This window comes from Heliangelus exortis, chromosome 21 (assembly GCF_036169615.1).
Source record: "Heliangelus exortis chromosome 21, bHelExo1.hap1, whole genome shotgun sequence".
Classification (NCBI taxonomy): Eukaryota; Metazoa; Chordata; class Aves; order Apodiformes; family Trochilidae; genus Heliangelus; species Heliangelus exortis.
Window position 1 is genome coordinate 3584457 of NC_092442.1, and position 14884 is coordinate 3599340.

At 43.5% G+C, this 14884-nt stretch overlaps 1 protein-coding gene across 1 annotated transcript in view; it reads left to right on the forward strand.

Annotated features, from left to right (window-relative positions):
- Window positions 1-3338: 3338 nt before the first annotated feature.
- Window positions 3339-14884, forward strand: part of ANKFY1 (ankyrin repeat and FYVE domain containing 1) — a 33467-nt gene continuing 21921 nt past the window's right edge. The window contains exons 1-5 of the mRNA XM_071765163.1: window positions 3339-3470; window positions 7952-8144; window positions 9768-9886; window positions 12250-12385; window positions 13922-14045. Of these exons, the coding sequence (XP_071621264.1) occupies window positions 3461-3470; window positions 7952-8144; window positions 9768-9886; window positions 12250-12385; window positions 13922-14045 (582 nt within the window). The 5' untranslated portion in view covers window positions 3339-3460. The remainder of the gene's footprint in view (window positions 3471-7951; window positions 8145-9767; window positions 9887-12249; window positions 12386-13921; window positions 14046-14884) is intronic.

Here is a 14884-nt window from a genome sequence, read left to right on the forward strand (position 1 = left end):
TGTTTGAGTGCTTGTCTAAAATTGCTTCAGAGAGTTTCTTGCCCTTTCTGGCTACCTGGCTACCTTTTTGTACTTAGGCAAGGGTTGAGACTGCAGAATTTCACTGGCTTGATGCCATTCTTTCCATACACAAAACACTGGGAAGAAACTTCTCTTCCTAAACCTAGCAGTGGACTTCTTCCTCCATGGGCTGCCCTTCCTTTTCCCTTTCCATAGTGCATCTAAGGAGCTGGCAGCAACTGGAGATAACTGGCACTTGTTTTCAGCAAGTACAACAGTGGTTTCTGTTTTGTCTTGCTCAGCAACACATACAGTTCACAACTGACTCATCTGTAAACTTCACAAAGTAGCTGAAACATTTTTTTTTTTCCTTTCTCATTTGTTCTCCAGAAGAGCTGCTTGCTTCTTTTTTAGGAGGTGGGCCTGGCAATAATAGCCTTGCATCAATGGTATGGAAAAACTTTCAATTCCACAGCAGTCTTGGTTCCCCTGTTTGGAAATTATTCAAATATAAACCCACTTCTGTTTGGCCCACCCAAATGTTCCAAAGGGAGGAGTGCTACTGTAAGATACCATTAAAATGTAGGAGTTGCAGGTATGGCTAATGCTCAGTTCTTTCATAAAAGAGGCCACACTAAGGCTCTGGTGCCAAAGGTCCAGGTTGTGGAAAACCTCTGGCAGGCACATTGAATTTTTCTGTGATCCCAGTTGGCTTTTGTGTTTGTTCTTGCCCCACAAGTGAAAGGAATTTAGCTATGAGGGTTACTAATACACCAGAAATTTCTCCTGAGCCTCAAGATGAGGACATCACAGCACTGAAGAGATGCAGGACCTATACAAATAAAATACTATTTGAGCAGCCAAGTATAGCAGCATTCTTACTTAGTTTCACTTCTACCAGGATCTTGTATCTAGTTTGGTTTGTGTAGGTTGCCAGTGATTATTAATTAACACTTTTTCTTCTAATTCTCTGCAGGCTTGTAATTACAGCTGAGGTTTTGTGCTATTTTTTTCCCCAAAAAGGTGGTGGCCTGTTTTCCAGATAACAGGATGTCAGTGGGGGAATAGCCAAAGAAAATAATGGAGTTCTAGTAAATAACCAAAGTGGTATGGCCCTCCTGTTCCCATTTTAAGTTAGCTCCTGAAACACAGACAAAAAGACAATTAGGAAGGGAACATTGTTATTTATTACTGACTTGTACATAGCTGGGTGCTTGGTATCTTCCCACAAATCAAGTACTGAACAAGATTCACCCTGACATTTATACACAGAACCATTAAATTAGTAAGCTTCCTAATTCATCCTCCTTACAATGAGTGGTGAGCAATTCACATGGAGTTATAATATGGTTACATCACTATTTCTACTATCAGGGCATGCTCAGGGGAGGGGTCTTCACCTGGGCAGGTTTGTTTTTTTTTTTTGACCCAGGTGTGTGATTTTTAGTATTATAATGAGGTAAGTTCACCTAAAGGACTGGTTCAGAAGTCAATCTCCTTGATTTTGGTGCTTCTTTATCACCTGCTTTCCTTAGGTTCAATTACCTGCATAGACCTCAAGTCTCCTCTGCCACGTTGGAGATTTATATGAGACACCCTTAAAACCTCTTCATGAATTGCCTTCTTCAGGGCCTAATTATTCCAGGATGTTTTTGCTCAGCACAAGCTGTGGTACTGATTGTGTGCCTTTCTGACTACAATTTTAACTTGTATATATACAGGATACAACCACATCATCCTAAATTTCTGAGTTATTTTCCAACAGACCCAGTTCCTTTTTTCTATTTCTCCTTTCTGCCCCATGTGCACCAGAGAGTATCTCTGTAAAATACTGTTCATGCTAAAATTCTTAACTGGTGTGATGCATAGAAAATGCTTATTGAAACTAGATGATCAATAAATGGAGAACATTAATTCTGAAGTGATTAGAAGTGTATTTTGTGGTGGTTTTCGTTTTTGGGGTTTTTTTGTAGGCTGATGTGGGTGGTGGAGTTTTTACTGCATCTGTACCTTCTGAAGCACTGTTCTTTGTACAGTGCTATCCCAATCCACACAGAGGAGCACTGCAAGTAATGTAATTCTGTAATTCCTGAGTAAGGAAGGATTTATGAGTTATTTCCAACCAGGCCAGAAGGTGCTTGGGTTTTAAAGTGAGGCTGGAAGAAGACGGCTTCCTGCCCAGGCAGATCCTGCAGAGAAGATGAGATCGCTGATTCCCCAGATGCAGAAGTTTGAAATCTGATCTCTGTTCTTGCTCAGAAATTCTCCCAAGTCCAAAAGTGATCAGGCAGGAACAGTTCTTTCCTTGCAGTCAGGCTGAGCAGTAACACCCCTAACACCGTGGTAGCTGAGTTGTACGGACACCTTTTGTCACTCAGCTGTGAAAAGGAGTCAAGTCACGTTTCAGGATACATCCAGAAACTCCAGACTATGGCTTTTCTAGGTCTGGACCCAATCCTGGTTTTGTTGCTTTATCCAACTGGCACAGCAAACTGAAGGTATGAGGCAGAACAACTTTGCAAAGATCACTCCATGGTGAAGTTGGCTGGAAATTCCACCTGTAAAACAACACCGTGCCTGACGCCTTCAAACATTTATTTGAAGTTGGCTCTTTAAAGCAAACAGAAAACCGAATTGCTGGAGAATATTTTGGTAGATCTGTTGGGATCTAGGCAGGAAAAGATCAGGAGCATCAAACCCAGTGGAGGATCAGCTCTGTTACCCACACAGCTTGAGAAACCCATCTGCTTTACCCTTCCTTGCCCATTGCCTGCCTGGACTCTCAACCACACTTTAACTACCGGGCACTGGTCCAGTTGACTCTGAAACAAAAGCCGTGACGTGTGGGAACCCAAGTAATTCATTAATACAATTAGTAAGCACCTGCTAAAGACCCCGTCTGACGGAACCCCCCCTGGCAGTGCCGGAGCTGGGTCAGGGGGGCACAGGGCACCTGCTGCCCTCAGGGCCAGGGCACGACGGGGTTTTTTCCATCCAACCCCGGCTGCGTTTTCCCCTCCTGCTGGGTGTTGGGTTTTTTTGTTTTTTTTTTATTCCAGCCTTTCCCAACCTTCCAGCCCTGTCCACGTTTCGCTGCCAACACGAGGCACCAGCAGGGATCACCCGGGCAGGACGCCTCATGCTGAGAGAGGAGGGGAGGGGGGGAGAGGCACAGAAACCCCACAGCGCTTCACCCCGGCGAAAGCCTCAGCTTCGGAACTCCCCCTGAGGGGCCGGCCCCGCCGTCGGTTCCCTGAGGCGGGAGGAGCCCGGGTATAAAGCGGGAGGGATGGGGGGGATGCGGGAATCACCTCCCGGTGCGCCCGGAGCTGCCCCGTGTGCCCGGAGCTGCCCCGCACTGCGGGCGGTGGGGAGGGCGGTGCAGATCTCGCGAGAGCTCCGGGCTCCGGGCAGTGGGGCGGGCGGCGGCTCTCGCGAGAGTTGCGGTCCCGGCCCCAAGATGGCGGAAGGTAAGGGGGGGAGCCCGGGCGGGGCCCCGCGGTCGCTGAGGGAAGGGTGCGGGCCGGGATGGGTTCTGCTCCCTCAGGGACCCGGGACAACCCCTCCGGGGTGGGGTGCTTACTGCTGCCCGACGTGGGACTGGCTCGGCGGGTGGGGCAGGCGGCCCCTGAGGTGAATGTGAAATGGCGGGGGGGGGGCTCTGCCGGGGCCGCGGGTTCATCCCCCCGGGGTTCAGGCGGGCCCGGACCCGCTTTAGCTGCTCCTCCGGAATGGGATTTGGGGTTTGTTGGGGCTCTGGTTTGTTGTGAGGCATGGAGAGCCCTCTCCGGGATCTCCCCCCGACCTCCTCCCCGCCCTGGGCCGGTGAGGGGGGAGCTCGGTGGGCGCTGCCGGCGGTCCCGGGGCTGCCGGGCTGGGGAGGGTCCGGACTGGGCTGGCAGAGGCTTTGCTTGGGGTGAGGAGGGGAGAGGAGGGGCTGCAGCCTCCTGTTCACTTGCTGCTGGGAGTCCTTGTGTCAAATTGGGGCTCTGAGGAGATCTGCAGAACTCCGAGCCGGCTTTTGTTTTGCCTGGGGGCTGGCAATTTCACCGTATCAAATTTAATTTAACTGAGGTAATGGGATTTGGGGGGGAAAAAAAAACCCCAACTAAACAAAACCAAACAAAAACGCAAACTAAAACCTTGGATCTTTTATAGTCGTGCTCCTTTCTGCAAGACAGAAGGTTCCTCTTTTCCTCCCTGGAGGAAACCTGAGTCGGCAAACTGAGCTAAAATGCTCCAAGTTACAAAGGAAATGAAGGCTCCAACTTCCAGGCTTAAAAGTGCAGCCTTCAGCTCTTGAAGTGGAACTCTCAGTGGCAGAATTTTAAGACCACTTGTGGAAGATTAACAAGGATGTGGCAGATGCTGATGTCTTGGCATGCATCAGCCAAGAGGATGCTGCAGTCAGGCTGGTTTAATAAATCCATAGAGTAGCTCTGAACTTTGTGTGCTGAATTATTTCATATTCAGCTGAGCAGCCTCTTGGACTTTTGAGCCTTGTTGACCCAGTTCTGGTGGGCATGAGATGTCAAAGATGTCTTCAGGGGGTGAAATTTTCCTCAAGGGTCCTGCTCTGCAGAATGAAGCTGCAGATGATGCGAGTCCTGTTTCAGACATCTGTGCTTTTCATTCTTCCTTAATTCAAAAAATTACTTGATGGTTTTGTTTGTTTGTTTTTTGGCTAAAGAAAGCACATCCCAGTGATCCTGCACAAAGAGGAGTAAGAAGCTGGAGCTCTCCCCACTCAGTCCCCTATGATGCCTGTGCAGAGGGGTTAATTTTTCCCTTCAGGCTTCCCAGCAACACTCTTCTGCTTAAGAACTGGTGGTACTGGAGAGTCAGCTGAAAAATGAAGGCTTGTTAAGGAAGGTCGGTTGCCAGACTCTGGTTATCAGCTCAGGTGCTGAGTGCTTTTTCTTTTGGAAGTATTCTGTGTGCAGAATTCCTGAATTAGATTTGTTACAATTCTTAGTTACATATTGAGTGAGTGGTGTTTAAAGACAAGAGCTGACCTTGCTTTTTTAATTTCTGTAGGAGTTCTGTACCACCAGCAGCAGAGGGCAATAAGTTACATGCTGTCATGGCAGAAAATTGTTGGATTGATGCTTGAGTGTGGAGCAGTGGGAAGTATGGTGTAGAACTTTGGGGTGGTTTTCAGAGTAGACAGGGTGCAAAAATGAGGAACAAGAAAGCTCTAACTTGCACAGCCTTGGGGAGGTGATGGTCAGAGTGGGGAGCAGTAGAAGAAAGAGCTGGCTTGAGGAGGTAAATAATATGTTTTTCTGAATTCCTTCACTTGTGGCTGATTCCTAAGGAAACAAAAGTTTATCCATGTTGCTTTTGTGACTGCTCTGGGGTGGGATGGGCAGTGTAATGGGTTCCCCTGGAGCCTCCCTCTAGTTTTTGGTACATGCTATCTGTCACCTCACTGCTTGTTGCCTCCCTACTTATCTCTTTGGATTCAGCTGTTTAGTGGCTCTGAGTACTTTGTGCCTTCTCCTAAACCAAAATGACAGCAAGATTTTTCTGAGGTCCTCTTTAAAGTCTTTGATATGGAACATAAACATCTGCTGGTTCATGAGATACTACTCTAGCTGCCAGAAAGCTGTTAACAAACACTGCTTTTATTTTCTCATCTAGCTGTTAACTCTATACCTGCTCTGTGGCTTCAGAAAAGGAGTTGGTTTTGGTTTGTTTTGGGTTTTTTTGCCTCTGCTGAACCCAGGCATTCTCCTCACTGATGCATCTGAATTATTGATATTTAGCCAGAGACTCTTCAGTGTCTTCATGCAAGGATTTTCATGGGATGTGTGCACACAACCACGTTATCCTAGGGAGACAGATGAGTGCTCAGGGATAACATGGACTGGCAATAACGTGTGCTTTGGCAAATGGTTGCCAGCTTGAAGAAACAGTGGTCATTTTACATGGATTTTTAAAAAGTGGGGGCACTTTTCCCCCCTTCCAAAGCTGAGGACTGTAAATAGTAAACCTGGAGTTGTAGTGCTACTTGTTTAAAGAGAGAGTGGGGCAGTCCTTCTGCCTGAGGTTGAGCTGGATCCACTTTTGAAGCAGCTCTTACTTTAAGTGACTCTTAGTAACTTTTTGAATGAGCAGAATACAGGGCACTCTGGATTTTTTTCTCTTTTTCTTGCAATGTTGGTTTGCAGGACATTGAGGACTGTCTTGTATGTGCATCTGAAAAGTCAAATGTTGATCTCTAGGATCAAATAGTGTCTGCAGGTGTGCAGGAGAAGACACAACACAACTGGAGTGCATGATATATGTAGAATAATGTAGAATAATATATGTAGAATCTTGCAGTTCTTGCAGCAAGCAAGTATCTATCCATCCATCCCTCTCACTGAGGTTACAATCTGTCCATCAGACAACAAGATTGCTCAAAACTTTACTTCTTGCACTGCTGGGAGTGAGTGATTGTCTTGGATTGCCCTGGCAGCAGGAGTCCTGGGTTGTCAGCTCTGCATAAAGCTTAAGCAAGTGCTGGTTGTGGCTTTAAGGGGGTTCTGCATTGACTTTGGAGTCATTTGGATCCAGTGAGCTGGCTTTATGAAAATGAGAGTGTTTCAGGTGTTACTTCTGCTACTGATTCCTAACTCCCCCCTTCCACTCTGACTGCTTGGCTGGCAGATGCAGGATTTCTTTCAGGTAACACAGGTTCAGCAGGCAACTTCCTCTTCCTAGAACTTGAATTTGTATGGCAATGTCACTGAGTGGTGGTGTTCATGCACTGGTTTTTGACACAGCACTCCACAAGTATCTTCCAGTGATCACTTCTAGCTCCTCTCAGACTTCTCCTCCTCCTGTTGCTCCCAGGAGAACTTTCTTTGTGCCACTCTTGACCCCTTCCTCATGAATCAAGCTTCAAGACTTGTCCTTCTGGTTGTGAGAACACTGAAACTTCATTAGTCTTTAGATTGAAGCCAGACCAGAATTTCCACCCCTCTTTGAGGCTTGGTGTACTACTGGAAGCACAATTTTGAAGTCATATTTCAGCAGAATAAGGAAAGGATCCCAAAGGAGATGATCTCTGTTTACTTTTAAAGGATGAAGCTAAATAAATGGCTGTTGGAGGAAGCACACTGCCAAAAATGCTTAATTAATATTAACTGCAGAGTAAAATAGGGTAAATTAACTAATGTAATGGATACACAGAAGGTAAGTTAAAAGACTTAGGAGGGAGTATTTGCTGCAGCAGTCCATGGAGGAAAAACTAAATGAAGTGTTGTGTCTGCAGCTGAGCTAGGGGAGGATTCTCTGCCCCGGGGACCTCAGTTGGAGCAAGGCCAAGGTCAGCTCTGCTGTTGAACTCTTCTACAGAAGCAAGAAACAAACACTGGTCAATAGAGCTCAACTTCTCCTTGTTTGTAGTAGTGACTTCCACTTAGTAAATATTTGAGGAAAGTTGTTGAACAATTGATTCCTGGCTGCTAGGCAGTAATCTTGTAGGTGCTTTCCTGTTTGAAATCCTTGGTTTAGCTTCCAAATTTCTCCTCCCTCCCCCCTCTTATTTTAGTACTGGTTTTGGATTTGAACCTTATTTGGAAACCCAACTGAATTGGGGGGGGAATCATCAGTAAAGCACAGTGGTTGATAGCTGCATACAGTTTGTGCAAGGAATGATGATGTCTCAGCTGTGAAGTCAAGCAGTGTCTGAATTAAACCACATGAATGGTAACAACTTTAGTTAGGAGTTAGTCCTCTACCCCACTGTAATTCTGTGGTTTTGAAAAGCTTGTGGCATTCCTGACTGGACAGGATTTCTCTTTAAGTTTCTTTCCCTGTGTTCTGCTGATTTTGATGTGTTTATGATGAGTAATGATATAAAAGAAAAGATATCATGCGGGAGAGGAAGGAAGGGGAGTCCTCAAGAAAGATAGAGATGTGGAAGTTACACCTTGTAGTAACAGTGTGTGTCTCTCTGCAGAGGAGGTGGCCAAGCTGGAAAAGCACCTGATGCTTCTCCGCCAGGAGTATGTGAAGCTGCAGAAGAAACTGGCAGACACAGAAAGGAGATGCAATCTCCTGGCTGCCCAGGCCAACCAAGATAATGCCAGTGACACCTTCATCAGTCGCCTTCTTGCCATTGTAGCTGAACTCTATCAGCAGGAGCAGTACAGGTAAGAAATCCCCCTGTGGAGAAAAAGGCATTGCAGGGACCTGGGGGTGACTTAATGGGATAAATCATAGGATTGGTTTGGGTGGAAGAAACCTGTAAGATTATGAAGTCTGACTCTTAACCTCACACTGCCAAGGACAGCTCTAAACCTTGGAGTCATGTGCCTCATCTACCTGGCTTGGAAATCCCTCCAGGGATGGGGGCTTCACCACTGCCCTGGGCCTGACAACCCTTTCTCTTGGTTGTTCCTAATATCCAAACTAAACCTCCCCCAGACAATATAGGGCCATTTCTTCTTGTTCTATCACTTGTTTCTTGGGAGAAGAGACCAACTACCCCTTGCTCCAACTTCCTTTCAGATATAGAGAGTGAGAAGATCTCCCCTCAGCCTCCTTTGCTCCAGGCTGAACACCCCCAGGTCCCTCAGCTGCTCCTGGGCAGACTTGTGCTCCAGACCCTTTCCCAGCTCCATTGCCCTTCTCTGGACACACTCCAGCTCCTTCTTGTAGTGGGAGGCCCACAGCAGACCCCAGGATTCAAGGTGCAGACTCACCAGTGCTGAGTTCTAAAAAGTTTAAGGATTTCTTTTCTGTAGGCACATTAAGGGTCACCTTCAGTGCTCTAGATCACTTAACTGATTTATTTCTGAGACTACAATGACACTTAACCAATATATTTGCTATATTTTGCTATTACTGAAAGCAGTGCCCATACAGTAAAGGGGTTCAGTCATATATAAGGGCAAAATACATAGTTCTGATTAAAACTTCCTTCCCCTAACATGTCTTCATGAACCTGCCTGAGAAAAGGCTCTGTGCCTCACCAGAACTTATTACAGCACACTGGGTAAAAGATTCATCAGGTAGCATAAATCAGAAGAGCAGGATCACTGGAATTCTGTTCAGCTGTTGAATTTTAAAGGCTAAATAGTGCTCTAGTTAGAAAAGGAGAAAGGAAGCAAATCCTAATCCAAGTTTTGCCAAGCAGCTTCTCTGTATTTTGCACTTCAGTTGATAGCAGTGCTTTGATTAAAGATACTTAGGGGCAGGTACTTTCTAACTACAAAGTATAACCAGGTTAAAGGGGTCAGGATGAAATCTAAGTGTTCCTGACAGCTGGTCTCCTGGAACTGGGGATTCTTGGAGTCTGCCATGTGCTCAGACTGCTGTCAAACATTGTTTGTTCTCTTGCTGGTCCTGCCTGAAACCATTGGTGCTTGACTGACAGCATTAGTTTGGATGCTGCAACCTAAGTGTTTAACCTCAAGATTGTTGGATGTTCTTATCTTCTACAGTGGTTTCCTTGCAGTGTCTTCTGGAATGGTCAAAAAAAAAAACCCAACAACAATCCCAAGGACTTGAAATACTAATGCCTCACTGCATTTCCCTGGAAAAATAAGAATTGTCATTTCACAACATATTCTACTTATTTAAATATATTTTTTCTCAAACAACTTGAACCGAAACGTGGATACCAAGACATAGATGCTATGATACACAGATGCTGAATCCATATATATCCAAGCACAGGGCAAGCCTGCATTATATATATGTATATATATACATATATATGTATATGATATGATCATATCATATGTATATGATGTGTTTTTTCTTCTTATCAGTGATCTGAAGATAAAGGTTGGGGACAAGTGCATCAGTGCTCACAAATTTGTCTTGGCAGCACGCAGTGATACTTGGAGTCTTGCCAGCCTTGCTTCAACAGAAGAGCTGGATCTGTCAGGTCAGTCATTGCATCCTAGGATGATGTTTAGGTTTTTAGGATGACTGAGGAAAGGGCCCCTTGGGAAAAGGTTGCTTATGGAGCTTTCAGACTACTACTGGCCCCAGGAAGTGGCACTTCACCTGTTAATTATGGAACTCTGAAGCATGGCAGCTTGTGAGCTGGGTGTTCATTAAATCAACAGCCTGCCTTCTCTCTCTTCAGTGAACAGGGTTTGGGAATGGTGGCCTGTTTGCTTTTGCTGGAGTTAATGTAACATAATGAAAAATCTATATGGAGGAGCTTGACTTCTTCCTTTCTAAAGCCAGTGTGTGTTATTTCACAGTGTGTGTGTGTTCTTCCTTTTTGAGGCAGTGTGTGTAATTTCTCTGAAGTGTGTCATGGAAATACCTTGCTGTTTGTTAACCTGGTGTGTGTGAGAAATGAATACAAATATTGATGTGTCACTAAGATGTTACTTGCTTTGGCACTTGGACACCTTTGCAGAATAGGTGAGGACACTTTTGTAACTATTTCTTGCATGTACTGACACTGGGCAGGGTTTCTGCAGGTTGAAATACTTGACAGGCTTTTTTTCTGTACCTAAAAGTACAGAAGAGTCTTAGGAAATTAATTAGTTTATTTCTTAGGAAAATATTTATTAGGATAAATATTTATTTTATTTATTTATTTATTTATTATTAGGATAATATTTATTTTCTTAGGAAAATAATTAGGGCAATAAAACCAGGCATGAAGCTAAGCAGGTTTGCTGGCTGGCATGTTGAATATTAAGCATGGCTTCACTTTCTGCTCTTACTCTTATCATGAATCCTAAGTGCAGGCAGACTGGAAAGCAACAAGTCACTGCAAGATAGTTTTATATAGGATTTATAGATCTTTCTGCAGCCACAAAGAAACAGATTCCAAGGAGTTTTTTGAGTGCTGTGCTAACAGAGGATAATTACCAGAAAGCTCATATGTTACTTGTAGTTTTGTTGCAAGTGGCATTCTACAGCATTTCTAGCTCCACATTGAAAGTAGTCTGAGCATCTCAGATGTAACTGCAGTCTTGCATATTTAACAATACAAACACTGATGCTTAAGTGCTGGTAAAAGATACTTTTAACTGTAAAATGTAATATTTTATTACATTTGATAAATGGTACAAGGATTAGGCTATGAAATTTGTAGCAGGTGGCAAGCTGTTCCCTAAGAACTGTCACAGTTCTCTTAAAGACCAGCAAACTAAGATTGCTTGTATCCTAACTTCAGAATAGAGGCAGCATTTTAGAAGTGGTTTTAGGGCTCATGTAATCTGCAGAATTTTCTCCTCTAAGAGGAGTAGAAAGAGATGAACACAGGTTCTCTTGTTTGGAGGGAGAAAATGTACTCTAATCTCTGCCATGGCAGAGGTGAAGTTGCAGCTCAGGAAGGTTTTCTGCTTACTTCAAGTTCAGCAGCAGATCCTTGCCTTATTAAAACCTCCTGCAGGAGGCAGCCTGCATTCTGTGCCAAGTACTGTCTGGTACTCTGCAAATAACCTGGGGCAATTCTCTGAGTAAAGGAGATGTTATAGGAAGGATATTTCAGTGTCTTAAATATGTTTTGTGTTTGCCATGAAACCATACAGCTTAAGGGACTAATGTTATTTTTCTGAATAAATGGTATTTCTTGTAATTTTTCTGATCATACATTGAGGGGTAATTCTCATCTACATTTTTGTATGGAGGATTGTCACTGTTTTTCTGAACAGAAGAAAGGTCCCAGGAGATAGGGCTTGTGTATCTCTTGTCCTTTGGGGTAGGTTTTTAGTTTTCTTGCTGTTTAAAAACATCAGGCTTGTGGTTGGTGTTGTAAACAACTGAAATCTAACCAGCTCCTTAAACTGACTCTTTTGCACCTTTCCTAGAAATGTTTCCCAGCTCTTTTAGGTACTTTGTAGTCATTACCAAGGTGTAAGTACTATTTTTTTTTTTTAATGCAGCAGTTCATAGCATATGGCTATAATCTAAAGGAAGGAGGATTCTTCAATCAAAAAGGGGATTTGTGGTTGTCAAGTGGATTTAGCTGTATGTGAGGAACCAAAAAGACTGCAATATTTGAGCAGCAGGTGGGAGGTGATGTCAGGCTCCCTGCATTCTTCCCAGTGTTCAAAGGGAGGAAAGGTTTTCCTGGGTGGTGCCAGCATTGTTACTGCTTTCAGCTTCTGATCACTTTTGCCACTGTTTTGGCATTTTTATTGCCCTAAAGCAGCAGAGTTTCAACGAGGCCATCTTGTTTTTCATGGTGACTGTGACTTCAGCAGTTAGAAGAATAAGAACTACTTGAATAGGGGATTTTTTTGGGGGTATTTTATTAATCCCTGTTGCTCCCTCTACCAGATGCTGACCCAGAGGTAACCATGGCAATGCTGCGATGGATCTACACAGATGAACTTGAGCTAAGAGAAGATGATATCTTCTTGACAGAGCTAATGAAATTAGCTAATACATTTCAGCTCCAGCTGCTTAGGGAAAGGTGAGGCTTGGTAAATCCAGTGAATCTTCCTGAACTCTTCAACCTTGTTGGACTAGAAATAAGATGAAAGCTGCTGGCAGTTGGGTAAAATGTTGCTTCTTTAATGTCTCAGTAATGCAGGATGACATCCAGATGATCAGAGGAAGTGAAGCCTTGTACTACAGATAGGGCAGCAGTTTTACTCATTGCTTTTTTTATTTACTTTGCAGTTCCTCTCCCAGTCAAACTCCTGTTCCTGATTTGGTACTCAGAGGCAGTAGTGATGAGTATATTAGTAATAAGCTTCTGAGAGCTGCAAGAAAGGGACAGACAAAGGAGAATGCTAGGAAGAGTCAGTGGCAAGTAGCTTGTGATGTTAAAATACCACAGGTTTAATTTTTTTCACCTAAGTAGCTGTTCTTTTATGCATCTTGGTGGCAGCTTTTCTTTAAGAAGGTTAATGGAACAGAGGAGATTAGGATTACACCATTCTGGTAGGGGTTAGATTGTTATCTTGAATGTGTAGTAACCATTTAGAGTTAGTGAGGAGCCTGAATGTACAAATGGCAACCTGTTGGAGTTTTGTACAGCTCTGAAGCCTTACATTTAGCTAAAGATAAAGTAGCCTTTGATCTAGTTATCTTTTGGCCTTGGGGTGTCTGGGGCTGTAGCAGTACCTGCCACTCATAATCTGTGATTTGAGTGTGACTCAACATGAAGCAAACTAAATTGCTGTCAGTTCTTCTGACTGAAGTTGTTTGGCTTCTATAAAGCCAATGCTAAAACTGCCTCCAAGCTTTGTACCAGCCTAAAGCTGTCTTCATGTTGTATTTCCTCATCATTCCTCAGCTGTTGTCTAGTGACAAATCCCCAGGCAGTATTCTACTGGTAATTCTTAACTGTCTTGGTGGGTATCTGCACCTGGAAATATGTATTCCCACATTTTAGTTTTAATATCTGCTTGGAGATCACTGATATGTTGAACTTCATTTTGTGGTGCTTGGATTTGCTTCCCATAAACTTGAACAGCTTCACACCTATAAAGATTAGGAGGACCTGTTGTTAAGGTTATCCTTTCTCTTATATATAAATAATAAATAATATTTATATTATATATATAAATATTGTAATAAGTATATTATAATATTTATATATATAATATTATAATAAAATATTTTGCCTGCTTTTGGTTTTTTGCCTAATCTTTGGCACAAAAGCTGCTTTTGATCACTAGTACTTGTGAAGACAGATACCTTCCTACTTCATAGAGGTGAAGGAACTGGAGTTTGTTCCCTTGGGAGGATGTCTGGCTCCACTTGGAGGCTCCTGCAGTGGTTGCTGTTATCAGGGGACCTTTCCCTCCCTAATAGGAGTCTGCTCTTGTGGAAACTGCCTTGTAGGGCTTCCTATTAAAGTATATTTATGCTGCTTAGCTTCAAGTAAGGCCAAACCATTTCCTACTGACATCTAGGAAAAGGAGTGTATGGCAGGCTGTTAGAACATGGGAGTGATTTCAGTAACCCTGCTTCCTGATCACTGCCTTTCCTATTTTGACAGATGTGAAAAAGGAGTTATGTCCCTGGTTAATGTCAGGAACTGCATTCGTTTCTATCAGACTGCTGAGGAGCTGAATGCCAGCACCCTGCTCAACTATTGTGCTGAGATAATTGCTAGTCACTGGGTAAGTACTGTCAGAAGGAAGAGATGAAAAATGTTTGCAGAGCATAGGAACTTGATCAGTAGAATTTTGCTTTACTGCCAGAAAAAAAGAGATGAAAATTGTTTGCAGAGCACAGGAACTTAGTAGAATTTTGCTTTACTGTCTATCCCCAGGAATATGTTTTTCTTCATTGGAAATATTTCACTGTAGAAATCACCTTGTTTTCCTAAACACTTTGCCAGGCCAAAGGCAAAGGTTGTATTCTAGGAAGCAAGAAGGTTGTTTATCAGATCTGGACTCTGAAATGCTTAGAAGTTCATCCATAGTTGGTCTCTATCTATACAGATCACAAATCCCAGGACTGCTTTTACTTCTAAAAATAATCCAGAGGAGAGTTTTATCTTCTGCAGTGGAGGGACTCTCAGGGAGTATTGCAGCCAACTTGGAAGTTTTCTTTGCTGTGATCTATTATTTTGAGGAAAGCTTGAACTGTGGCATGGATTAGCCTTTAAAATGAAACTTGTCAACAGCAGACTAGTACAGGAGGATTTAAGTTACTCTGAAGTGCCTCACTGAGATGTGGAGGCTTCTTTGGTTAATGCCAAAGCTGAGGGGAGTGCTTTTATCTATGAATATATAAAACCAGGTTCTGGTATCTCAAGCTGCCATTTTCACTTTTTCTTGCTTTCGGGCTTCTTGTTTTTGACACTTACTCTGGAAGTGCAGTTGTTTCTGTTTTGTCAGATGAGCACTAGCTCAAACATAAGGGGTTTTTCTGTTTCTTAATTTCTGTTTATTTTTATTCAGATACTTTTATTTTTCAAGTTCTGTGGAATTGTCACTTCAATAGTTGTAGCCCT